Source organism: Bufo bufo, chromosome 3 (assembly GCF_905171765.1).
Source record: "Bufo bufo chromosome 3, aBufBuf1.1, whole genome shotgun sequence".
NCBI classification, from domain to species: domain Eukaryota; kingdom Metazoa; phylum Chordata; class Amphibia; order Anura; family Bufonidae; genus Bufo; species Bufo bufo.
The window spans coordinates 181,891,644-181,918,405 of NC_053391.1; the positions used below are offsets into that span (position 1 = coordinate 181,891,644).

Here is a 26,762-nt window from a genome sequence, read left to right on the forward strand (position 1 = left end):
ACAGCCAGGTTTCTCAATGGGCGTCTCCTTCCTGGCGCTGTGACGCTCTCCGTTGTGATTGGACGGCGCTACAGCCAGGGTGAAGGAGACGCCCATTGAGAAACCCGGCTGTCTCCTCCTCCCTGTACCGATACTCTAAATGAACATATCAGATGCCAAAAAGCGGGCTGTTTTAGAAAAAAATAAAAATACAAGTTTAAGGCTACTTTCACACCTGCGTTAGGTGCGGATCAGTCTGGTATCTGCACAGACGGATCCGCACCTATAATGCAAACGCTTGTATCCGTTCAGAACAGATCCGTTTGCATTACCATGAACCAAAAAAAATTAATAAAAATTATATATATTTTTTTTTTGTTCATGATAATGCAAACGGATCCGTTTTGACTTACACTGAAAGTCAAGTCAATGGGAGGCGGATCCGTTTTCAATTGCACCATATTGTGTCAGTGAAAATGGATTCGTCCCCATTGACTTACATTGTAAGTCAGGACGGATCCGTTTGGCTCTGCATCGTCAGGCGGACATCAAAACACTGCAAGCAGCGTTTTGGTGTCCGCCTCCAGAGCGGAATGGAGGCTGAACGGAGGCATTCTGAACGGATCCTTATCCATTCAGAATGCATTGGGGCGAAACTGATCAGTTTTGGACAGCTTATGAGAGCCTTGAAACGGATCTCACAAGCGGATCCAGAAACGCCAGTGTGAAAGTAGCCTTATACCGAATCTTTTCCCATAAAACGATATCAATCTGCACAGCTCCCCTTGCTCTATAACATGTTGACTGCAGCTCAAACACCATGTTGAACGTCACAGCCTGTGGGGGTCCAACCCTCTCCATTGCAGTGACCAGTACGGCACCATCTATACCTGTGGCTGTGTTTGGTAGGACAGGTCTGCTTCATTCACTTGCCTATGGCTGAGATATTGTAACGGACATGATAAATATAATCCCTTAGCCCAGGGTTTCTCATCTGTTCTGTAATCTAAGACTAGAATACCTGGCTACTTGGTGTAACAATAACTATGAGAGATTCAAACCCTTTAAAGAGAAAAAAGGTGAAACAGAAAACACAACTGCTAAATGTGACACCAGCCTAAAACTTGAAATTTTATTTGTAGAATGACTGAGTATTCTCATTTCAGACATTGATGGCATATTGCTAGGATATGCCAAACATAGAGAAATCGTGGCAAAGTCTTCATACATGGCACCTCCACCAGCCGCCAATCCACGGACTAATATTCAATAGTGCTTAATTGATCCTTTATTTAAAACATGAAACTTATAGTATTCCATATAGCGAAGTAAAAACCCTTAATACATCACATTCTGTCTTTTCATAGCCAGACTGCAGCTTCTTTGTGCATTCCAGTCCATGTGCACTCAGTCAGCTTCCTATTGAGCAACTTTGACAAGTCCCGGAGCAGCATCCTGCACACAGCTTTGATTAAGGATCCATGAAAAACTACTGAGTATTAGTTTGTGGAACACACGTGTGGATATAAGATATCGCTAGGGTATGCGATCAATGTCAGGTGCGGTAGGGTCTCGATGGTGTGACCTGCACCTATCTCCAAAACAGGCACCTTGAAGTGAAGGAGACCTATATTGTGCATGCACTGCCACACTCTAAATCCCCGCTATGGGAGTTAAAAAAAAAAAAAAAATAGCATAGCACTGGCTTGTTTTTTTTCCAGCAGTCCAATACTGGAAGACTGAAGAAATGGCCGTGCATGCGCAATGCGCCCTTCATTAACGGCACTTTCGAATATAGCTGACCCAGTGCTTGGTTGTTTTTTGGATCTTATAGTGGTGAAAGGAGGGAGACCGTGCTTCATTTTGGGAAGAGGGTGGTACCGTTTAAGAGAAAGGTTGAGGTTCCACCTCTGGGGACACTCCAATCTGACACTGATGGCATATCCTAGCGACATGCTGTCAATGTCTGAAATGGGCCCCATATGGAGCGCAGCATGAACTGGCAACACACGCCTGAATTCAAATGCTAGATCATTTACTTTTTTTTGCCTAAATACTTTCTTGAAACCAATGGTGAGCAGCCATTGGGAACCAGATGCTGGAGTCTGGTCAAGGCAGTGCACACACGTATGCATAGCTCCTCACCACACTGACTGGTAGCTTTATACCTATACTCAGAAAAGAATAAAGCTGTCAATCATTTGCTGCAGGGCATGGGTAGCAGCAGCTCAAATCCGAAGACTCCAGCTCTCAGCTCTCGTTGGATATGAGACGGAAAAAAAAAAAGGGTCCCTATGTTTGAATCCGGGTCTCTGTCACCAATTCAAGATGCTCTCAGATACAGCAGCATAAACCAGGTGACAGATTCCCTTTTAACATGGTCAGCATTCAGTTTATTTGCAAGAATCAGTGCACTTCCAAAATTAAACTGCAATGTGAAGCAGTAATGATGGATATAGATTTTCTCTCCACCCCTACTTAATGGGAAAATTCTTCCCATCAAAGTGCTTAAAGGGGTTGTCCAGGTTCAGAGCTGAACCTGGACATATCCCTATTTTGATCCAGGCAGCCCCCCCGACTAAAGCATCGGAGCAGTTCATGCTCCGATGCTCTCCTTTGCCCTGCCCTGAATCGCACAGGGCAAAGGCATTTTCTGGAGTTCCGGTGAGGAACCGGGCACTCCATAGGGCTGCCAGGCGGAGGCTTCTGCCCAGCAGTGAGCCCGGTGACGTCACCGGCACTGATGGGCGGGCTTGAGCATAAAAGATAATCAGTAGCTGTAATAAATTCATGTCAAGCAGCAGCTGTGACGTGAATTTACCAGTAGGGAATCCTTCTCCTTAAGCCTCATTCACAAGTCAGAGATTTCCATTAGTGATTTTGAGAAAAAAACAGGCATGGCTCTAAACACAGGACAGATCTTTCCTTTATACCTTATGTCAGTGGAGGCTCCAATCTTGGTTTTGGCTCACAGTCACTGACCAAAATATGGACGTGTGAATGAGGCATTATTCTGTTAAACAGGGAAAGATTGCAGGAGAAATGTGCAAGACCAGATAAACCAGGAAAGTCACTGCTTGTGCTCAGAGTCTATTAAAAGGCCGACATTCCCAACAAATCACATCTGAAATACTTTGCACTGACATTCCATACCTGCATTGTGCTTTGCCAGATATTTGTCTTTATACTGCTTCTTTTTTTTGCCAAACCAAGTACAGCTGGCTTGCTGTTCTTGTTTCGTCTTTTCCATTGCAATGCATGCCACACGCCTAAAATATGGCAACATAAAAACATACATGTTAATAGATCTAAACATAAGAGTGTGTGTGTGTGTATATATATATATATATATATATATATATATATATATATATATATATATATATATATATATATATACACATATACACATACATACACACACACACACACACATATACACACAGGTTTTAGCTATATGTGGGTGGGGGGGGGACTACAAAGTAAGAAAACATAATACAAAGTGAATGAACAAAAGAGAAATTATTTCAAACAAGTGTTTGGTGTGACAACCCTTTGCTTTCAAAACAGTATTTTTTCTATGTACACATGCACACAGTTTTTGAAGAAACTAGACAGGGAGGTTGTTCCAAATATCCCAGAGAACTAGCCACAGATCAATAATGAGTGTCTGCAGGCAACAGTAAGGCATGGTGGAAGTTCTATGCAAGTTTGGAGCTGCATTTTTAAATGAAGTTGGGGATTTGGTCAGGATTAATGCTTTCCTTAATGCAGAGAAATACAGCCAGAAACGTATACATCATGCAATACCATCATAGAGGCATCTGGCTCCAAATTTATTGTGCAGCAGGACAACCACCCCAAAAATACAACCAAATGCCATTAAGAACTACACTGGCCATCCAAAAAAAAAAAAGTATCCACCAAAAATATTTAGTTGGACCACCTTTAGCTTTGATTACGGCACGCATTCGCCGTGGCATAGTTTTGATAAGCTTCTGCAATGTCACAAGACTTATTTCCATCCAGTGTTGCATTAATTTTTCACCAAGATCTTATTGATGATGGTAGAGTCTGACTGCTGCACATCTCAAAGGGGTTACGGTCTGGACTCTGTGGTGGCCAATCCATGTGTGAAGATTATGTCTCATGCTCCCTGAACCACACTCACAATTTGAGCCCGATGAATCCTGGGATCTTGGAATATGCCTGTGCCATCAGGGAAGAAAAAATCCATTGATGGAATAACCTGGTCCTTCAGTATGTTCAGGTAGTCAGCGGACCTCATTCCTGGAGCACATACTGTTGCTGAACCTAGACCTGACCAACTGCAGCAACCCCAGATCAGAGCACTGCCCCCACAGCCTTGTACAGTAGGCACTAGGCATGATGGGTGCATCACTTCATCTGCCTCTCTTCTTACCATGATGCGCCCATCACTCTGGAATAGGGTAAATCTTGACTAATCAGACCACATGACCTTCTTCCATTGCTCCAGAGTCCAATCTTTATGCTCCCTAGCAAATTGAAGCCAATAGGAGGCTGATACCTATTTGCTTAGTTAAATCCAGGTGGCGACTTTTTTTTTTGTGACAGGCAGTGTATGTTCACTGTAGAGTCCTGGAAGAGATGATATGGCCCCTACAGAGCCCTGATTTCAACACCATTAAGTCCATCTGGGATTACATGAAGAGACAGAAAGATCTGAGGAAGCCTAAGATCTCTGGTGAGTTCTCTAAGACGTTTGGAACAACCTCCCTGCAAAGTTCCTTCAAAAACTGTGTGCACATCTGCCTAGAAGAATTCATGTTGTTTTGAAGGCAAAGGGTGGTCACATCAAATATTGATTTGATTTACATTTCTCTCTTGTTCATTCACTTGCTTAAATTTAGTTAATTGATAAAAATGAACACAATTTTTGAAGTCATTCTTATTTTAAAGCATTTTTTTCTTCTTACATATTACTGTATATACACACTCCTCAATATTGAAACTGCAACACCAAGAAGGACAAGCCGTAACGTTATGCAAATCGAGGAAACAGGTGTCGATGAGATCTGCAGATGATCATATTTTCAAGCACCTAGCTGTAATCTGTGGCAAGTGGGAGCAGCAAAAAAAAACAGATTGAAAGCAAAGTTTTTTTAGTTGGATGAAACCTCAAAAATCTGATCAAGTTGGGTGGGATGATGTCAGCATTGTTCAACATCATGTGTCCTGGTGGTTGGGAAAACAATGACAACCTGGAAGAACAGCAAGAAGGGCACAGGCGTGAACCACTGCATGGACAGATCGCCTGATTAAATGAATGGCGCGTAGTCACATTCCAAGTCTAGGGTGGAAAACAGTGTCTACACAAACCAGCAGAAAGTGCTTGCACAGCACTGGGCTACCAGGCAGATGTCCAGCTACAGGTGTTCCATTGACCTCACGCCACTGCTCTCAAAAGCTATAATAGTGTACAGTAAGATGGAGGCTGGAATGAAGGTCTTTGCACTTCAGAGATGAGTCCCCGGATGCAATGACAGACATAGATTGGTCTGGAAACCATTAAGAGGCCTTCACAACAGAATGCCACAGCGGTCCTAGTCCTGGCCATAATCTCTCAGGATTATGGTGTGGGGCAGCATAACATACAATAGCCACACCCTTTTAGTCTTTATTTCAGGTACACCAACAGCTCAGGATTACAATGATTTGGTTGTGAAACCAGGGGTACAAACATTTCTCCAAAGGGTCCCAGGATCCATTTTTCAACAGGACCTCAGACCACATGTTGCTCGTGCTATTGTGAGCAGCCTGTGTGGCCTAAACGTGGTAGCATGGCCTGCAGCTTCTCCAGAGTGGTCTTCTATCAAGCTCATCTGGAACATCATTGGTCAGGAATTGCAAAGGGAGCTGGCAGCAGCTGATCTTGATTATATGCGTGCCCAAGTGCATTCACCGAGGCAGAACATTCCTTAGACAGCCATTAATAACCTAATTGATAGGATGTAAAGCAGTTTAGGTTCATGTTTTTCTGTTATGCTCAAAATCGCTAATGACTAAATTAAAATGTTTTCAATATTTTCTTCCCATTTTCTTTATTATTTGCATAATCATATCTATTGATCCTATGATTTCTATAATTCCATTACATTTCCTTCTTGATATTGCAAATTCATTGTTGACAAGTGTGTACATATAATACTCCCTTTTATTTCTGTAATGCCATAGTATTCCTTTTTCATGTTCTCAATAACAAGATTTGTAATTATTCACAATGTGAATTCATTTTGACACGTCCAAATAGTCATCTCACCTGGCCCTGTCAATCAAATGGGGGGGGGGGGGGGGGAGGAGGAAAAGTCTTTCAAAGCAAAGCAGAGAAGCAAGGGCACACAGAGGTTAGGACTAACCCTCGCTTCACTCATTTTAAAACATGACTTTGTGCTGAATGCCGTAAGTGGGCGAAAGGTAGGCAGGGAGACAGGGAGGGCAGCTGGGGCAACCCTACCTGGCTTTGTGCCTGGTTTGATATTGATGATCCTTGGTAAAAGATGCCCTTTAAAGAAGCTAGCCCATAAATACTTAACTCAGATGATCCAAAACTTTTTAAATCCTATCAAATGTTCCTGTGTGTAGATCGTTACCTACGGTACTTATGGAGACCTCTAGTGTCTTGATTCCCATCTCAGACCATACAACTAATGTGTTGAATTCTGATGAGTAAAAGCTACAGTACCTGCTAGTGCACAGATTCCTATAGGCAAGGCCTGCCACATAGCAGGAATCCCTCTGCCACCCACCTACAAGAGGAACTGAGGTTTGACTGTACACGTGTGATCATTGACACCAGACACATTATGTGGACGTTCTGAGAAGAAATCTACAGAGCACCAGGAGGTGCCATAGCAAGTATATAACTGCATTTTTTTTTTTTTTTAAAGATTTTAAACGAAAACGTATGTGTGTGTGGTAACCCCTTTAATGTAGTAAATTACTGGTCAAACCCAACCCATGACAGGGACAAATGTGAGTGATTAACATCTCTGAAATATTTTGGTGCTATATAAATGGATAAAGTAATAAACACACAGTAATGGCCAAGAAATCGATAAAATATGACCAATATAGTATAATGAGTCAAAGATTGCAAATGCTTGGATGTAATTTTTTCATCAATAGATATTGCCTACATTTTTTTTAAAAACCTCTGGCATCAGATGAACAATGAGTGATTTAAAAAAATATATGTGTGTGTTAATGTCCTATATCAAGTCATTGTTCGGTGCTGTAGAGGCAGACACAGAATATTTATGTAACCGTTTAGATTGTAGTCGTATCAACTAAATTGTGTTAAACAGCGCAAAATAATGATCAAAACATTTGTCCACAAGCTGCTAGCTCACAATCTATGTACTTTATATGTAAATTGCACGAATGCTATTAACTTGCTGCTTTCAAAGGACAACAGTATATTTTGTGCCTTAAAATTAGTTTTACCGTTTCCCAGGAGATGTAGGAAATCGAGCAGTTAGATCATAAAAATAAATCCACCCCAACAAGTGAACTGCATTGTAAACACAGTAATAAAACTTGGCTGTATTTCAATTAAGAATAATTTTCATTGAAAAGAGTAAATTAAAAACAGGTATCTGAATGGATGCAATAAATTTGAAGGCATAAAGGTCTCACAACAGGCAGAATTAACTAAACTGTGGGCACATACAGGATGTGTGTTTCTACATATCATGCCCTTGTGGATATCCATCTGGTTGTAAATGCAAATTTGCGCCCCCCCCCCCCCACTTGAAGGAAAACTCTAGTGCCACCTATGGGTAGCTACCCTGTAAGTCAATGTCAGTTACGGTAAAGAGGTTGTCCACTTTCAGGAAGAAACCAAACACATGGGATCCCCCTGTAAAAAAGGAACTGGGTGTTACTTATCTAACGGATTTGATGTTGCCACTCCCATTCTCCTGGCGGGTTCTGTTTATCTGACTGCAGTGGCGAGGTCACACCAACAATATGTGACCACTGCAGTTAATCACAACGTCAGCAGCAGTGTACTGAAGAAGCCAGTGACTGGCTACAGCAGTCACATGTTGTTGACTTGACATCTCACTGCAATCAGATAAAGAGAGCCTGGCAGGAAGAACCATTTACATGCAGAGACCTTGTTCACAGTATGAGGACGAGGGATCGCTATTGTTTCTGGGTAACACAATCTGCTGGCCGGAAATGATGATTGGCGGTGCCTGCATTAACGTCAGGCTCATCTGAAGAACAAGCGTTTTGCTTGTTCATCGGGTGATCAGTGGCACATTTAGATTGCCCGATTATCGGGAATGAGCGTTCGCAGGAACAGTCGTTCCCAATAATGTGGACGATTATTAGTTAGTCTAAATCCACCTCTAGTCTTCTGTACAGTATACACACTGGATAATTACACAATCGAATACATACCATTCCTGTAGCTCTGGAGACGGTATGAGACCGGCAGTACCATTCTTTGCATTTTCCAGTTTGCCTTGCCACCAGTTGTGATCATCTTTACTAATAATCTGAATAATGTCCCCAACTCTAAATCTGATGCCAGCTTCTTTACAGGGTATTAGGTCATCCTTTGCTGGATCATATTCGAATTGTGCTCTTACATATATCTAGAAAATAATAAATGTATATTTTATAGCTAGAGAAATCCACATTTGGGTATTCGATAGATCAAACAGAAACACAGGTTATAAACTGATAAATGAAGAGACCAGAAATGGTTGCTAGCTCATACAAGGAGGAAGAATTTGCAGTGCGAAGCATGCAAAGAGAATGGACATATGCCTCACACCTTGAACTCTAACAAAAGAAACTAATGCCCTTCAACAAGTTCCTCAAAGAAAATATCTTGACATTCTGCTTAGATCCTCAAAGTGGTTTTCTAGTACTGATTTTCTAGGACTGTACTGATGGTTTATCTGTAGGACAGGCCATCAATTTCAGTTTTTTGGAGGTCCAGTTCCAAGCACCCTTACCGATGAGCTGATTAAAGGAGCCACCGCACTCTGGCGATTAGGCCGCATCACCCTCATCATTTACCAGGCACAACTCCATATATACTAGAGCTCAGTCAAGAGGGAACGAGCAGCGATACCAGATATGGCGATTACAAGTTATATAGTGAGCAGTGAAGAGGACACAGCACTTGCTGGAACTGTGACCATTTCAAGCAGCTGGGCGGTCGAGGTGCTGCAAGTTGGACCCCGGGACCTGACACTAATAGGGAATATACGACATTCACTGTGACCCATATTTTTACATTTACAACAGAGAATAGATGGGTTCTACCCATGGACATTACTGCATATAGTCCTGGCCATTTATCATTGCTCCATGAATGAAAGCATGGGGAAACAAACATGCGTATGCTAATCTGAACAAGAACTTCCTATGTGAGAATTTCCCAGTACTCTCTCCTCACATTCTAGGGCTGTGGTCCTGTGTCCCATGTCCCATGGATCATTTATATCGATCATCCAAGGTTCAATCAGAATGTGTTGACTGCAATATTTTCTTCTTTTTTAATATTCCCTAATATTACTGACAATATGTATAGTGAGATTAATGATAGATGAGATTTAACACGAACAATTATGATGGCAAAAGGAACATGGATTTATGAGAAGACCAACAAATGACACAAAGAAAATCTATTCACCTGTCGTCCTTTTGATTGAGTAGTTGATGGTATGTCCTGCAGAACAAAGCCAACCCAGAAGAAGACATTTGCATCTTATTAACAGTTTGCTCTCTTTATCAGAAATCATTAACATTTTCAATGTAAGGGTACTTTCACACTAGCGTTATTCTTTTCCGGCACTGAGTTCCGTCCTAGGGGCTCAATACTGGAAAAGAACTGATCAGTTTTATCCTAATGCATTCTGAATGGAGAGCAATCCGTTCAGGATGCATCAGGATGTCTTCAGTTCAGTCTTTTTGACTTTTCAGGATGGAGATAATACCGCAGCATGCTACGGTTTTATCTCCATCCAAAATTCCGGAACACTTGCCGGAATGCTGGATGCGGGATTTTTTCCCATTGATATGCATTAATGCACCGAGTGTTCCTGCAAAAAGGATCCGGCATTGCGGTCTGCGCATGCTCAGACCGCAAAAAATGTGAAAAACATTAATGCCGCATCCGTTTTTTCCGGATGACACCGGAGAGATGGATCCGGCATTTCAATGCATTTGTCATACGGATCAGGATCCTGATCCCTCTGACAAATGCCATCAGTTTGCATGCGTTTTGACGGATCCGGCAAGCAGTTCCGGCAACGGAACTGCCTGCTGGAATCCTCTGCCGCAAGTGTGAAAGTACCCTAAGGCCACATGCACATGACAGTATTTTGCAGTCTGCAAAGAGCGTATCCGCAAAATACGGATATTGGCTTAGTCAATATCAATAGGTCCAAGTGTAATTATTAAAAATATGGTTATGCATATATAATAAAACAAAAGAAAAGTTCAAGATGTTTAGCTGAAGCTTAAGGAAGCAGAAAGTTTTAAGCATAGGAATGATGCTTCGCAAAATAAAAGAAAATGATCAGCATCTTCAACACAAATGCATTGGTAAAATAATAGCAAATGTGATGTTTTGTGTAGATCGATCTGACCAATAGTTAATGAAAAGAACTGTGGGATATAGATCGAAAATTATATAATTATATTTTAAAAAGGGGATGCTTTAAAAAAGACAACCTCTGTCCATGTGACCCATTAGGGGTTATGGACGCCATAGAGCTGGGGTCCCAATCTGACACACTTGTGCCATTCTTGCATCACAAAGACGACTGTTCATCTTCATGGCCCCCATGTAATATTACAATTTCCTCTATAGCAGCCACTGCAGGGGAACTTTCTGGTGGCAGCTTCCATGTGAAGAAAGCAGCTGTCTGCTGAAGGGCCAGGAGTGAGGCTGCATTGTGAAAGTGGTTGGCTTTGATGAGACAGCCCCTTTAAGACCCCATAAGTTTATACACAGTACACATTTCACTGTGATAACCCAGTGTAAACACCTTTTTAAATCTCCAGGTATCTAGGCAAGGTAAATTTCTAACATCCAGGTTTGTGTTAAGAGAATATATAAGTTACGTTAGACATAGGGGGAGATGTATCAAAACTGGTGTAAAAGAAAACTGGTTTAGCTGCCCACGGCAACCAATAGGATTACACCTTTCATTTTTCAGAGCTCCTTTGGAAAATGAAAGGTGGAATCCGATTGGTTGCTATGGGCAGCTAATCCAGTTTTCCTTTATACCAGTTTTGAAGAATCTCTCAAAGTGTGTTGTAAAAAGTGATCTCGTTATCTTGGAAAGTGCTACTCGTAGGACAACGCTCAATTCAGAGGCGTAAATAATAATAATAATAAAAAAATAATATTATAATTATATATATATATATATATATATATATATATATATATATATATAATATTTTTTTTTTTCAAATGTGAATTTATCACGGTAGAGGTTTCTTCCCTACCCTGGCATAGAAAAACAAATGAAAAGCCAACATGCAAATTTCCAGTTAAGCTACAACAAATGTGATTACACTAAATATGGGATTTTGCTTAAAAAGCTGTGTCTGCAGAAGCAGCTTTCACTGCGTCGTATAGCAAGCAATTTGTGTTAAAGATGTTCCAGAGAAAGGTCTGAAGAGCTGTGTGCACCTAATGCACATTAAAAGATTTCAGCTTTAATTAACCCCACTAGCACTGGAGAGCATAATAGGCCAGGCTCATGTTATGCAGAATATTTGCAGGTAACACAGCAGCAGAGGACACACCAATTCCGTAACTCAGATAGCGGAAACTACATTCTGGATCTAGACAGAGTTCCAATTTTACTAATTTTTTTTTTAAACATTTTTGGCCTGTGTTCTACAAATTACGAAGTCATCTAGTTTGTGGGGATTGGCAAACAGCCAAATATACTAGAAAGTTCCTAAAGAATTGAAATGCTGTGTTGTAGTTGTCTGTGTGTAGCTGGGGTTGCCTTAAATGAAAACAAGAATCCTAAAGTACAAGACAGAAATAAAACATTCAAAAGTATCCCGCCAAGACTTACCAAAAGTTAAATAAATAATAATAAAAATAAAAAAAGAGGGGGAAAAAAAAAAAACGTCTCCAACAAAATTCAAGTAATGCTAGGGTGGGAATGGGTATCCGCGAACTTAAAAACACAGACGTTAATACAGAATTTGTGGAGGACAACATTCCTTGTAACCCTGTTTGTGTGTGCATATGTAATTGCTGATCTTACCGAAATAGAATTGTTAATGCTGCTATGACCATTAGCGGGGGACTGTCTGGATGTAGAGGGGGAATCTCTCTGAAATAAGACACAAGTTTTGTTAACACATTTCACTGCTGTGAAAGAGCACAGTTACCACTGTATAAAAAAAGATGAATTCTTCTACACCAGTTCTATGTTAAAAAAACAAAAACAAAAAACAGCTCTAACTGCAATTCACCGATTCTCCACCAGGAGGAGCCCATGGTCCAGACAGTACCACCACATGCCTCATTTTATTTGCTGGGATACTGTTCATCAATTGTAAAGGCATGCTTCTTCTCAAGGGAATAATAGAAAGCTATATAAAATTGCTCTAAAATGTCCGTTACCTTGAAAACAGAACTCGCGAAATTAGAATTTCTGTTCACACAAGCTCTTCTAAAGAAATAATACCAGCGGATGTATGTAAACCATAAATGCATGGTTTTATGTGCTAAAAGATATTTAAAAAGGCAAGTGATCTAACAGTTGTATTTACAGAGGACCTCTAGTTGGCACATTTTTGATACAGCATATGAAGGCTTTGCAAAAACAGCAAACTTTTTAGGCCTAATTCACATGTCAGTGTTTTGCATCAGTGATTGCGAGTCAGAAGCAAAGGCGGGTCAAAAACAGAACCTGTGCAAATCTCTCCATCATACCATCTCAGCTTAGGCTCTGCTCCTGGTTTTGGCTAACAATCATCAATACAAATCACTGGCCAGACAAGGACGTTGAGAATAAGGGTCCATTCACAAGTCGGGATCCGCAATACACCCGGCCGGCACCCCCATAGAACTGCCTATTGCGGACAAGAATAGGACATGTTCTATTTTTTTCCGGAGCTGCGGACCGGAAGATCGGGGCCGCGCTACAGAAATGCGGATGCGGAGAGCACATAGCGTGCTGTCCGCATCCATTCCTGCCCCATTGAGAATGAATGGGTCCACACCCCTTCCGGATATTGCGGAACGGATGCGGACACATTCCACGGACGTGTGAATGGACCACAAGGCCTCTTTCGCACATTCATGTCAGTGATGTCCATGACAAGATGAAGGGTCCACTGTTTGTCCTCTGTATTCCACATGCACTGATATGCTGAAACCAGGATTTCCAGAGCATCAACTCTCAATGCTTAGTAAAAAACCACTGAGAGAACATGGATCTGGTTCTGTCCGTGGTTTTCAATGACCCAAAGACTTCAACAGGAGTGTTTGATCTGCATTAAAGTAGCGCACGTCTCTGTTGTATGCCCACTCATCCAGTCAGTGGAAAAACAATTAAAATCAAGGGATATGCGTGCTGTCTGTGGAGAATGCGAACAGCATGTCTGTGATTTACCAACATGAGAAATAAGTCTCAGGTCTAATTACAGGAAATGCAGGATTTTTTTTTTCTTTTTTAAGAGTGGTTAGGACATTACCTGTTGGCATCAAAGCAGGTTATGAAATTATATATTCTGTAATTATGTATACACAGCGACATATAGTTTGCATTTATTTGTAACTGTGGGTGCATGGTTCACTAATAAGATTCTCTCTTCTCCCTCTTTCCGGGTGGACAATTCAGATAGCTCATTGTGCGTTTGGAAACAAAATGCTTTAAAAAGAGCACATCCACCTTCCAAATGGATGAAGAATGAAGTAAAGAGTCTTCATTCAAAACCTATCATTTTGCATCTACGGATTCTGTGCAGATGTGTGTATCTATGCTAAGAGAACCAACCCTGTCTGATCCTGTAGTAAAACCCAATTTCATCTCTCACTTCTTGCTGATTGGAACAGCAAAAAGTAGGAGACATAAGGAAGGCAGTATCCAACACAGCGCCCTGGTAAAGTTTTAAGCCCCTTGAACTTTTCAACATTAACCCACAAACTTAAATGTATGTTATTGGTATTTTATGTGATAGACCAACACAAAGTACCAAGCGTGTGTGAAGTGAAAAGAAAATACCGTTTTCAAAATGTTTAATAAATAAAATATGAAAAGTGTTGTGTGCATTTGTATTCAGCCCCTGTACTCTGATACTCCTTATAAAAGCCAGTGTGACCAATTGCCTTCAGAAGTCACCTGATTAGTAAATAGAGTCCACCTGTGTGTAATTTATTCTCAGTCTACTTTCACACTATCGGCAGAGTGATCGGCAGAGTGATCGAGCAAGCAGTTCCGTCGCCGGCAAAACATATGCCAACTGATGGCATTTGTAAGTCTTAAAAATGCCTGATCAGTCAGAAAAATGCATTGAAATGTCAGATCCGTCTTTCCGGATGACACGGATCCGGCATTTATTTTTTCCGGTCTGCGCGGATGGAACCGGCATTCCGGTATTTTGAATGCCGGATCCGTCATTCAGGCAAGTGTTCAGTTTTTTTGCCGGAGATAAAACCGTAGCATGCTGCGGTTTTATCTTTTGCCTGATCAGTCAAAAAGACTGAGCTGAAGACATCCTGAACGGATTGCTCTCCCTTCAGAATGCATGGGGATAAAACTGATCAGTTCTTTTCCGGTATAGAGCCCCTAGGACGGAACTCTATGCCGGAAAAGAAAAACGCAAGTGTAAAAGTAGCATTAGTATCACTACAGCTGTACAGGCCTCAAAGGTTCGTTAGAGAACATTAGTGATCAAACAGCATCATGAAAACCAAGGAACACACCAGACAGGTCAGAGATAAAGTTGTGAAGTGTAAAGCATGGTTGGGTTACACAATAAAAAAAAAAATATATATATATATATATAAAATCTCAAGCTCTGAACATCTCACAGAGCACTGTTCAATCCATCATCCGAAAATGGAAGGAGTATGGCCCAACTGCAAACCTATCAAGACATGGCGGTCCACCTAAATTGACAGCCCAGGCAAGGAGAGCACTAATTAGAGAAGCAGCCAAGAGGCCTATGATCATTCTGGAGGAGCTGCAGAGATCCACAGCTCAGGTGGGAGAATACGTCCACAGGACAACTATTAGTTGTGTGCTCCACCAATCTGGTCCTTATGGAATGGCAAGAGGAAAGCCATTTTTGAAAGCAAGCCATAAGAAGTCCAATTTGCAGTTTGCCACAAGCCATGTAGGGGACACCATAAACAAGTAAAAAGGTGCTCTGGTCAGATGAGACCGAAATTAAACATTTTGGCCTAAATGCAAAACACTATGTGTGGCAGAAAACTAACACGGCATACCCCCCTGAAGACACGATCCCTACCGTGAAAAATGGCAGTGGCAGCATCATGCTGTTGGGATGCTTTTTTTCACCAGGTACAGGGAAACTGTTTAGAGTTGATGGGAAGATTGATGGAGCTAAATACGGGGCAATCCCAGAGGAAAACCTGTTAGAAGCTGCAAAAGACTTGAGAATAAGGTGGACCCTAAACATACAGCCAGAGCTACAATGGAATGGTTTAGATCAAAGCACATTCATGTGTTTGACTGGGCCATTCTAAGTCCAGAACTATATCCCATTGAGAATCTGTGGCAAGACTTGAAAATTGCTGTTCACAGATGCTCTCCATCCAATCTGATTGAATTTGAGCTAATTTGCCAAGAAGAATGGGCACAAATTTCAGCCTGTAGAAAAGCTGGTAGAAACAAACCCCAAAAGACTTGCAGCGAAAGATGGTCCTACAAAGTACTGACGGGGAGGCGAATACAAATTCACGCCACACACTCCAGATTTGCATTTATTAAAATTACGAAAACCATGTATGATTTCCTTTTCATTTCCCACATACAGTTACTTTCTATTTTGTGTTGGTCTATCACATAAAATCCCAATAAAATACATTTAGGTTTGTGGGTGTAACTTGAAAACATGAAGGGATATTAACACTTTTATAAAGGCAGATACAGGATCAGACAACAGATTGGTTTGTAGTGTTACTATAGAGACACATCTGTATATGTAGGAAAAACTGCACACTCCTAAATTTCTAATTCATCAGAACACCGCCCCCCAGCCCCCCCCACCCCCCCCCCCCGTGATTATACTACCATTCCAGCTTCAGATGGTCTAAAAAGGTTAATAGATCGAAAACCTTTACATCCACTTGCCTGCCTGTTGTTGGGGTTTTTCTTTCCCCTCAAATATATCTACCTGTATTACTAGATTGGGAACCTACCACCAGCATCTCCATCTGGCATCCGGGTTCCAGTGATTTATTATTCTACAGTGTACGGGACTCCGAAGCACAAACCTATAGGATATTTTTAAGGAAGACTATTTTCAAAGCAGCTTAAATTTTAACTTTTAGATATAAGGAAGTAATAGAAAATACATTGTGAAGGTGGATATACCCTTTGCAAGTAGTTTTTCTATCTTAACCATTCATGGCGTATCCACAGAATATACCATAAAAGTCAGACAGATGCCAGTCCTACCACTAGAACCAGCACTTAAACATAGAAAGGGGGTCCCATGGACACTGAGTATTGGGGTGGCCATGCATGCATGGCTCTCTCCATACATTTCTGTGAGAGTTCTGGAAACAAATGAACTGGCATGTTGACTGGTGGGACCCAGATTTATCAGACATTTATGGAAAACCCATTTCACATATACTGGCCATATAATTGTCAATCTCCATGGACAAGACGACTGAAATGACTACCTTCGATTGTGTCAAGTTAAAACTTTGAACTAGGATTTAATGGTAGACAATAAAAAGTTTGCTTATCTGCTAGGGGATAATTCACAAATAGGTGCTTAAAAGGTACAGTGTCACCAGGATTTCACTTACTGAGCTATTAACATCACCACATCAGTCTCCACGATTTATATTACAATATGCTAGTATTACAGCCCTGTGTCTTGTAATTTGTCTATAAAATCGCTTTTATTAATATGATAATTACTTCAATAAAGAGCCCAAGGGGCTGTACCTCCGGCCGTTGGAGCCCAGCCGCGCCCATTACTTCGGAGCCCAGCACCGCCCCACTGCTAATTTATTCAATGCTCATCGCCGGCGTAATGTTTGTGCAGCGCCCATAATCCTGCGCATGCGCCCTGGATACACATGTCAGCGCCCGCACTTTGTCCTGGCATCGGCCTCACAGTACTCATTGTGTATGCGGCAGCTTCGATCGACCCGGAAAGGAAGAGCGGAGTGGCGCGACTTGCCGAGCGAATAAATTAGCAGTGGGGCGGTGCTGGGCTCCGAAGTAATGGGCGCGGCTGGGCTCCAACGGCCAGAGGGACAGCCCTGTGGGCTCCTTATTGAGGTAATTAGCATATTAATAAAAGCGATTTTATAGACAAATTACAAGACACAGGGCTGTAATACTAGTATTGTGTAATGTAAATCGTGGAGACTGATGTGGTAATGTTAATAGCTCAGTAAGTGAAATCCAGGTGACAGTGTCCCTTTGAAAGCTATGTACACCTTTGGGGGCATTTTTTTTTTTTATTGCATTGTACTTATTTTTACCTAAAATCATTTTTTCAATTGGTCTTTATTAAAAATATGAAATCCTATTTTGTGTACATAGCCGGGATGCTGTAATAGCAGCAGCCTGTGGATTTTCTGTCTTTTCCGTCATTTGGGGAGCTAACGGCTCCTTATATCTGACGTTATAAACATTCTTTATAGCTCAGTTCTCATCTTACTGATAAGAATGTGGCTTAAATAAGTATTTATGCGCTCTTAGTAGTTTAGAGATAAGGTTTATTACATGACAGGTGCAAAGTGAAAGTACCAGTCACACAGCTAGAAAAAAAACACGTTAATCCTTTGTGGCAGAACGGCTCAATATTATTAATAAAGGCCAATTGATATGATTTTTAGCCAAAAATGAGTAAAATGAAATCAAACAAAAATTGCCTCCGAAACCAAATGGATGGAGTAACATCCCAAAGAGTTATGGCGTAAAATATACGTCCCATAAGGTTTCTAAAATATACGTCCCATAATGTTTCTATTTGTACTATATACTATAGATTCTTACACTATGTCACAAATACGCAGACGTTGGATGGCATCTAATTTCTACACCAAGTCATGATCAGTTAGACTGAATTAATAATTGTAATATAGCGTTTGATAAGAGATATTCAATACTGCAACCTTTTTCCATGGAAAATCAAATCTATGTATAGCATTAGCATTATAAGGCATAAAAGACACGGTTCTGTTCCGTTATCTTTGTTGTAAAATTGGTGTGCATGGTCTATGAGCACAGGCAGAGACAGCTTCCCAAAAAGCAGATAACAGTCAGCCATCAGCAGGTGGTTAGCACCAGGAAAACAGGAGAATTTACGGTTATACATCATGGGATTACCTCACAGGAAGAAGACTGAGTTCGGTAACTTGGAACAATCTTGAATGTGATACTGCCCCTCATTTCTCTCTGGAAGGAAATATATTATATATGGATTTACAGATGCAGCAATCATTAACATTACACATAACATATTAAAAGCACTGTGCAGTGAACACATTAAGGGGGAAAATTAGCTTATCTGCGCCAGAAAACTGACACTAAGAAGTTGCAAACTATGGCACACACAGTTGCTGAGCAACATTTTGCGACTTTTGGGAGGTTTTTACTAACTGCTTACCACATTTAAAAGTGGTGAGTGGCCAGAGTACGCTGCCCGTCACATTGATTATAGTTTAAGCCAGGGAAGTGGCATAGATTATAGCGGAGATCTACTTCAGCTCCTTGCTGGTGTTTATCTCTGCTTTGGCGCACGGACCTACACAGATGCGACAACTATTAAGAGGCATGGTGCTCTTAATAATTGTGGGGCATCTGATGCCACTGGACAGAGACTAAGACTAGCGTGTAAAACTCTGGTCTTGATAACGTGACACTTACCCCCTTACCTACCCCCTGACGAAGGCACGCCGAAACGCGCGTTGGGGTAGCGCCATCGTGGTTTGGGTACACTGAACTCTTGGGTAAGTCTCCTCTTATCAGGTTCTTTGGGGTTTTCGTTTCCAGGGCAGTTTTTACATTGCTGTCCTTGGTTTATGGGCAGCACATTGCCTGATACTGTGATTCTGTATTACTGTTGTGAATATTTTGCAGGTTCCTGTTTTTTACGTGCATATTGATGTAACATATGAGACTTATCCCTATTTAATATGTTTGACAACAAGCTTATACACCATAATAAAAATATGTAGCCTGTGTCCCACTAGGATGGTGTTTTTCTCTGCTACCTTCTTTTTAAAAAGTGACAACGTCTTTTATATATGTATTTTAGTGACTTCAATAAAATATTTTTGTACTGGTACTTTGTGAGCTCCAATTTTTGTAGGTCTTGTGTTTTGGTTTAGGCGCTGGTACTCTTACTTTCTTATAGTTGGCCCCCTCATTTTTGCCACAATATGTATGGTATGTACTAACTTTAGTTTTGGCATGTGGGCCACTTTTGGTTTTGCCTTTGTATTTGCCACTGAACAGAGACTAAGACTAGCGTGTAAAACTCTGGTCTTGATAACGTGACACTGCCTTTAACTCCGATATAGAGCGATTGCAACATAGAGAACACTTACTTATAAGCCAGTCTAACCTTTAGAATCATCACCTATATCGAAATTGTATCTCTGACTCCTATGTAAACTGTGGTTCTCGCTTTTTAACCCTCACCCTGTGTGCTTTTTCACCCCCTATCCCTTTAGATTCACCATTAGGACTTATAACTGTAAAACGCTGCTTTTCACATTCTTTCTTGATTTAGAACAGCATGTCTATTATACTCAGAAACCTGTATGACTACATTATATGCATGTTATATATCTCTTTAGACCCCGCTGAAGAAGGTCGCACAGACCGAAACGTTCGGGATATTTTCTATCTGATATGGCATAAATACTATATGTAAATTAATTTGCACTGGATGTATACCAAACAGCATTCTGTTTATTAAGAATTAAATGACATTTATCTTGCATCAACTTTTGGAGTGCCGTGGATTTAACTTTTACTGTCCCCAAGAAATAACACGAAGAGGAAAAACAGATACCCGTTAGCCATCTCCCCCATACACATGCACGCTTCATCGAGCAAAGACGTGTTCTCATTAGGGACAAGGGAGTAAGGATCGGACATGCTGAAATCCAATATTTCTTCCCTGACATCTGCTGTTGAGGAGGAGTCAGGAGGCCCCAATACACAGTAATTGTAATAGCATTTAGCTGGAGAAAGAAAATGTGTGTCTCCAATATGTTCCCCCCACCCCCCCCTTCAAGAAAGCTACAACAAATAATACTTTACTACATACACTTAATTTTACTTATATAAAAATGTAAAAACCACTAACCAGCATCTTTTGAAGTTGTTCCACCGTCTGGTTTGCTACGCTAATTCCATTTATTTCCCGTATTTCGTCGCCTACATGGAGGGTACCTGGAAAAATGAAAAAAAAACAAACAAACTGACAAATGATCCTAGTTCAAAGGCATTTCACTATCACCAGATTCACCACATAAAAGAGATACGGTATAGTAAAGCAAACAACTCTAATTCCCAAACCAATAAAGGTACAGTGCAGGACATGCTAGAGGACAAAGTGCAAGGTTCCTTAGGCCCCTTTCACACGAGTGTGACGGATTAGGTCCGGATGCGTTCAGTGAAAATCGCACCATTTTGCAAGCAAGTTCAGACAGTTTTGTCTGCAATTGCATTCAGTTGTTCAGTTTTTTCCGCGCGAGTGCAATGTGTTTTTCACGCGCAGTATAAAAAAAACTGAAGGTTTACAAACATCTCCTAGCAACCATCAGTGAAAAACGCATTGCATCCGCACTTGTTTGCAGATACGATGCATTTTTCACTGAAGCCCCATTCACGTCTATTGGGCCAAGGCTGCGTGAAAAACGCTGAATATAGAACATGCTGCGTTTTTCACACAACCCAGAAGTGATGTGTAAAAAAAAAAAAAAACGCTCATGTACACAGACCCACTGAAAAGAATGGGTCAGAATTCAGTGCGGGTGCTATGCATTCACATCACGCACTGCACCCACGCGGAAAGGGGCCTTAGGCCCCTTTCACACGGGCGAGTTTTCCGCGCGGGTGCAATGCGTGAAGTGAACGCATTGCACCCGCACTGAATCCGGAACCATTCATATCTATGGGGCTGTGCACATGAGCGGTGATTTTCACGCATCACTTGTGCGTTGCATGACAATCGCAGCATGCTCTATTTTGTGCGTTTTTCACGCAACGCAGGCCCCATAGAAGTGAATGGGGCTGTGTGAAAATCGCAAGCATCCGCAAGCAAGTGTGGCTGCGGTGCGATTTTCACGCACGGTTGCTAGGAGACTATCGGGATGGAGACCCGATCTTTATTATTTTCCCTTATAACATGGTTATAAGGGAAAATAATAGCATTCTGAATACAGAATGCTTAGTTCAATAAGGCTGGAGGGGTTAATTTTTTTTAAATAATTTAACTCCCCTTAATCCACTTGTTTGCGCAGCCGGCATCTCTTCTGTCTTCATCTGTGAGTAAAAGGACCTTTGATGAAGTCACTGCAATTCATCACATGGTCCGTCACATGATCCATCACCATGGTAAAAGATCATGTGATGGACCATGTGATGAGCGCAGTGACGTCATCAAAGGTCCTATTCCTCAAAGAAGAAGACAGAAGAGATGCCGGTTGCGCGAACAAGTGGATTAAGGGGAGTTAAATTATTTACATTGCACCCGCGCGATAAAAACTGAACGGAATGCAATTGCAGTCAAAACTGACTGCAATTGGGTACCTACTTGCGCGGGTTTGCCGCAACACATCCGGACCTTATCCGGACACGCTCGTGTGAAAGAGGCCTTAGGGTTTAGCCTCTGAGGCGGTCAGTAAATCTGAAGGCTAGTAAGGTTAAATGGGTTATCCAGGGAGAAGTTTATTTTCATCGATTTCCCATTTTTGCGTTTTCATTTTTCGCTCCCTGACTTCTGGGAGCCTTAACATAGCCGTATGAGGGCTTGTTTTTTGCCGGACAAGTTGTACTTTCTAATGCCACCATTTAATATTGAATACAATGTAGTGGGAAGCAAAAAAAATATTTAAAAAAAATCCAAATGGGTAGAATTAGAAAAAAAAAACAAAAAAAAACAACAACTAACTGTTCTGATTCTGTCAGTTTTTTTTTATGCCGATCAATATGCGGTAAAACTGTCATTTTTTTGTGGTATGCGCGTTTTTGCTTGCAGTGATGTCCATGATATATATATAGATCTATATAGAAATCACTATAAGACACCTATTTGCCTGAACTGTAATATACAAGTAATGAGCCTGAATGCCTAGTACAAGCTCAGGCTCATTACTATGTATGAACGACTTCCCCAATCTCTGCTGGGGGACCCATTTCTTACCCAGAAGCACACGCTTCTGGGTTTTAGCCCTCTCAGACACAATGGTCACATTTACCATGGCATCTGAGGTGTTAAATGTCCACAGTCGGCAATACCATCGACTGCAGATATTAGTCGCTGGTGTCTGCTGTATGAAACATCCGCAAGACAATTCACATGTAACACTCAGGACGTGAAAGAGCTGGAAGCTGCAAAACTTAAGCAGCTTTTTACAAAACCTCCCCCTGTATGTGAGCAGGGATACTAGACCGTACCAGAGCATTACAGAAAGTACTACCCAGCTTTGCCAGGTGCCTGAATGTCAACTCTGTCTATACAGCCAGAAGAGATTTCTCAGTGTTGGAGACCTGAATTACAAGTCTTGTGGAGTTGTACACACTCTCCATATAATGTTAGTCTTACACTGTGCAAGTAACACAGCTTTCTCAGGACATTGAAAGGCAAATCTGCCGAGCTATGGCATTATTTGGGAGGATATAGAATGATTTATTTAGGTAGACTAATTTAGCAGTCCCTGCTACAGGTCCATATAATTTATTTTACTTACTTATATAGTGCTAACATTCTGCAGTGCTTTACAGGCATCATCATTGTTACCCAGCTTCCCTGGGACCCCAAATGACTGTCTAGCTAAGCTATAGCATGGAGGATTGGTCACTGGGATCCTTACTCAGCTTTTCCAGGCTCCTGGCAAGCAAACCCAGCCAGGTATTCAACAAAATCGGGGATTCACTAATTCATAAATAGGCTGATCTGGCATTCTGTAGTCTGGGAAAGCTGGGTAACAATCTCTGCACGTTGGTGATGGGGGCATACTGGTTATATAAAATATACACAATGCTGCCCTGATACACTGTGTGAATCTATCATATTGTATCAGGTTAACAAAATCTGAGGTCGCCATTGCAGCTGACAGTTGTCACCCAGCTTTTCCAGGGCCCTGAAGGGCAATTTGGTCTAGCTATATAAAGGGTATTTATACCTATGAAACTGCCTGACCTTTTGCTTGTGTGCTTGGCAGCTGCATGCAAGCATCTGGGTGTCCCATATTTGCTAATATTGCTAAGAAAAATTGTGTTTTAAAAGGGGCTGTCCACCTTTTACTATTGATAACCTATCCTCAGAATAGGTCATCAATATCAGATCAGCGGGGGGAAGGGGGAATCGACTTACGGAATCCCGGCCGATCAGCTGTTTGAAGAGAAGGCTGCTGCAGTGGTGAGCAGGTGCAGTTACCTGTTTACTTTATTAAACCCCTTTAATATATGTAAATAAGCCTCTAGGAGCAACGGGGGTGTTGCCATTACACCTAGAGCCTTTGCTCTCTCTGCAACGGTTATGCACTCTCCACTTTGATTAACAGGACCAGGAAGTAAAAAAGTCTTCACATCTGGCCCTGTCAATCAAAGTGGAGAGGTTGTATCAGTTGTAGAGAGAGCAGAGCCTCTAGGAGCAACAGGGGCGTTGGCATTACACCTAGAGGCTCATTTGAATATATTAAAACATCATTTTTCTCAGCAATGCAGGCACATATGAACATGGGATTAACACCGATGTCTTCAGCTGCCAAGCGCACATGCAACATGTCAGCCAGCTTCATAGGTACAAATCTGCTGACAGGTTCCCTTTAAAGGGTTTCTGTCATGAGAACTAACATTATGTAGCTGACTGACATTACCAATGTGCTAATGTCAGCAGTACATAACCGTATGCTTTATAACTCCCTGCCTGCCGCCGTTCTCTTAAAATAAAGACTTTTAAAATATGCTAATGAGCCTCTAGGTGCTATTAGGGCGTTGCTTCAGCACCTAGAGGTTCGGTCTATGCACCCTTTGGCACACACAGGTCGAGTTAATTGACTTTCGAGTTCTCTTCATGTTTCCGTAAATCCAGCGCCTGCGGCGTCGTTTAGTATTAGGCGCAGTGAGTGAAGGACAAGATCCTGCTGCCAGCTTCCTTCGGCACAGTGAGGAAGCCGGCAGCAGGTGCGCTTCCTTCACTCACTGCGCCGAATACTAAATGGGACGGTGCGGGATTTACGGAAACATGAAGAGAACTCGAAAGTCAATCAACTGGACCTGGGCGTGCCAAATGGTGCATAGACCGAGCCTCTAGGTGCTGAAGCAACGCCCTAATAGTACCTAGAGGCTCATTAGCATATTTTAAGAGTCTTTATTTTAAGAGAACAGCGGCAGGCAGGGAGTTATAAAGCATACTGTTATGTACTGCTGACATTAGCACATCGCTAATGTCAGTCAGCTACATAACGCTATTTCTCATGACAAAAGATAGGTCATCAGCATAAAAATCTCAGAAAACCCCTTTAATTTACTCTTTCAAGTAGGGTACAAAACAAGAAAACATATGAAAGACAATGGGCCACTACAAACTAGAACAATTCGAGATTTAAAAAAGCCAAAGTTTACCTATGTGCATTTTACACAACGGGAAAGCAGCAGTCACGCAGCCAAATATGGTGGTGAAAAAGTCATATGTAGTGTTGAGCGAGCATGCTCGGCCAAATACCTGTTCGGCTCGAGCATCGCTATGCTCGGCAGATCTGAATACTTCAGGTGCTCGAGTACAATTTAATACAATGGAAGAACCTCAGGCACCCCCTGCTTGGAAGAGAAAAGGGTGTCTGGTTCACACAAAAAAAGGTAAAAAATTGATGGAAACCCCATCAAAATGGTTTGAAAACAGCATTAAGAGGAAAGTTATTTTGCATCTGTTGGATGGCTTGGGTGGACCTGCACACCTAGATCAATATCATTAGGGCGACAAAGTTTTCTGATTGTCCTAACATAAGATTCAATAACCTTCCTATACAGTTTTGTCATGTAAAAACTCATTTGCATAAAAATGGGCATATGGGAAAGACCTGCAAATGAGCAGAATCTGCCTTGTTTTATCAGCTGTCATAAGACTATGAAAATCAATAGATGGTGCTATTGAGTTATGAACAGCACCATCTATTGGTTTCACAGTCTTATGACAAGAGTAGACTAATAGTTTTGTCAGAAGACTATGAAACCAATAGATGGAGCTGTTAACGAAATAGCACCATCTATTGGTTTCATAGTCTTCTGACAAGAAAATTAGACTGAGTCTTATGACAAGCTCATTAGCGTAGCCTTTTGCATGGAAAATTCGCAATAAAAATTAGCGATTAGAATATTCGCGATCTACACTAGGATATCCGACACTGGGAAAGCTGGGTAATAACTCAGTGATAAAATCTGACAATGGAAAAGTTGGGTAATAACTCAGTGATAATATCTGACACTGGGAAAGCTGGGTAATAACTCAGTGTAGATCGCGAATATTCTAATGGCGAATTTTTATTGTGAATTTTCCATGCAAAAAGGCTATACTAATAAGCTTGTCAGAAGACTCAGTCTAATATTCTTGTCAGAAGACTATGAAACCAATAGATGTTGCTATTGAGTCATGAACAGCCCCATCTATTGGTTTCATCGTTTTCTGACAAAACTATTAGTCTACTCTTGTCATAAGACTGTGAAACCAATAGATGGTGCTGTTCATAACTCAATAGCACCATCTATTGGTTTTCATAGTCTTATGACAGCTGAAAAACAAGGCAGATTCTGCTCATTTGCAGGTCTTTCACATATGCCCATTTTTCTATGCAAATTAGTTTTTACATGACAAAACTGTATAGAAAGGTTATTGAATATTATGTTAGGACAATCAGAAAACTTTTTGTCGTCCTAAAGATATTTATCTAGGTGTGCAGGTCCACCCAAGCCATCCAACAGATGCAAAACAACTTTGAGGTTTACTGGTTCTCAGTCAGATGAGAGCTGGTTTGGAATATCTCATAGTGCACAAGTCAGTTAGGTATGCTGGCTGTTATCTATCTCATGGATAGATGAATAGCTTGCACATACCTGGCTTTTGGCATATAGACTTTGTGTGGTTATCTATTGTATGTCGTACATAATAGTAGTCTAAGATGCATCCAGCTATCCTCTTAATGCTGTTTCCAAACCATTTTTATGGGGTTTCCATCAATTTCTAACCTTTTTTTATGAGCCAGACACCCTCTTCTCTTCCAAGCAGGGGGTGCCTGGGGTTCTCCCATTGACTTCCACTGTAGAACACACAAGCATACTGATGTGTTCGGC

General features: G+C 41.3%; 1 protein-coding gene across 1 annotated transcript in view; it reads right to left on the reverse strand.

Annotated features, from left to right (window-relative positions):
- The window catches only part of CASK (calcium/calmodulin dependent serine protein kinase), a 286,458-nt gene that overhangs the window by 38,265 nt on the left and 221,431 nt on the right, over positions 1-26,762 (reverse strand). The window contains 6 exon segments of the mRNA XM_040423804.1: positions 3,133-3,248; positions 8,428-8,624; positions 9,674-9,709; positions 12,279-12,347; positions 18,564-18,632; positions 20,554-20,639. Coding sequence (XP_040279738.1) covers positions 3,133-3,248; positions 8,428-8,624; positions 9,674-9,709; positions 12,279-12,347; positions 18,564-18,632; positions 20,554-20,639 — 573 coding nt within the window.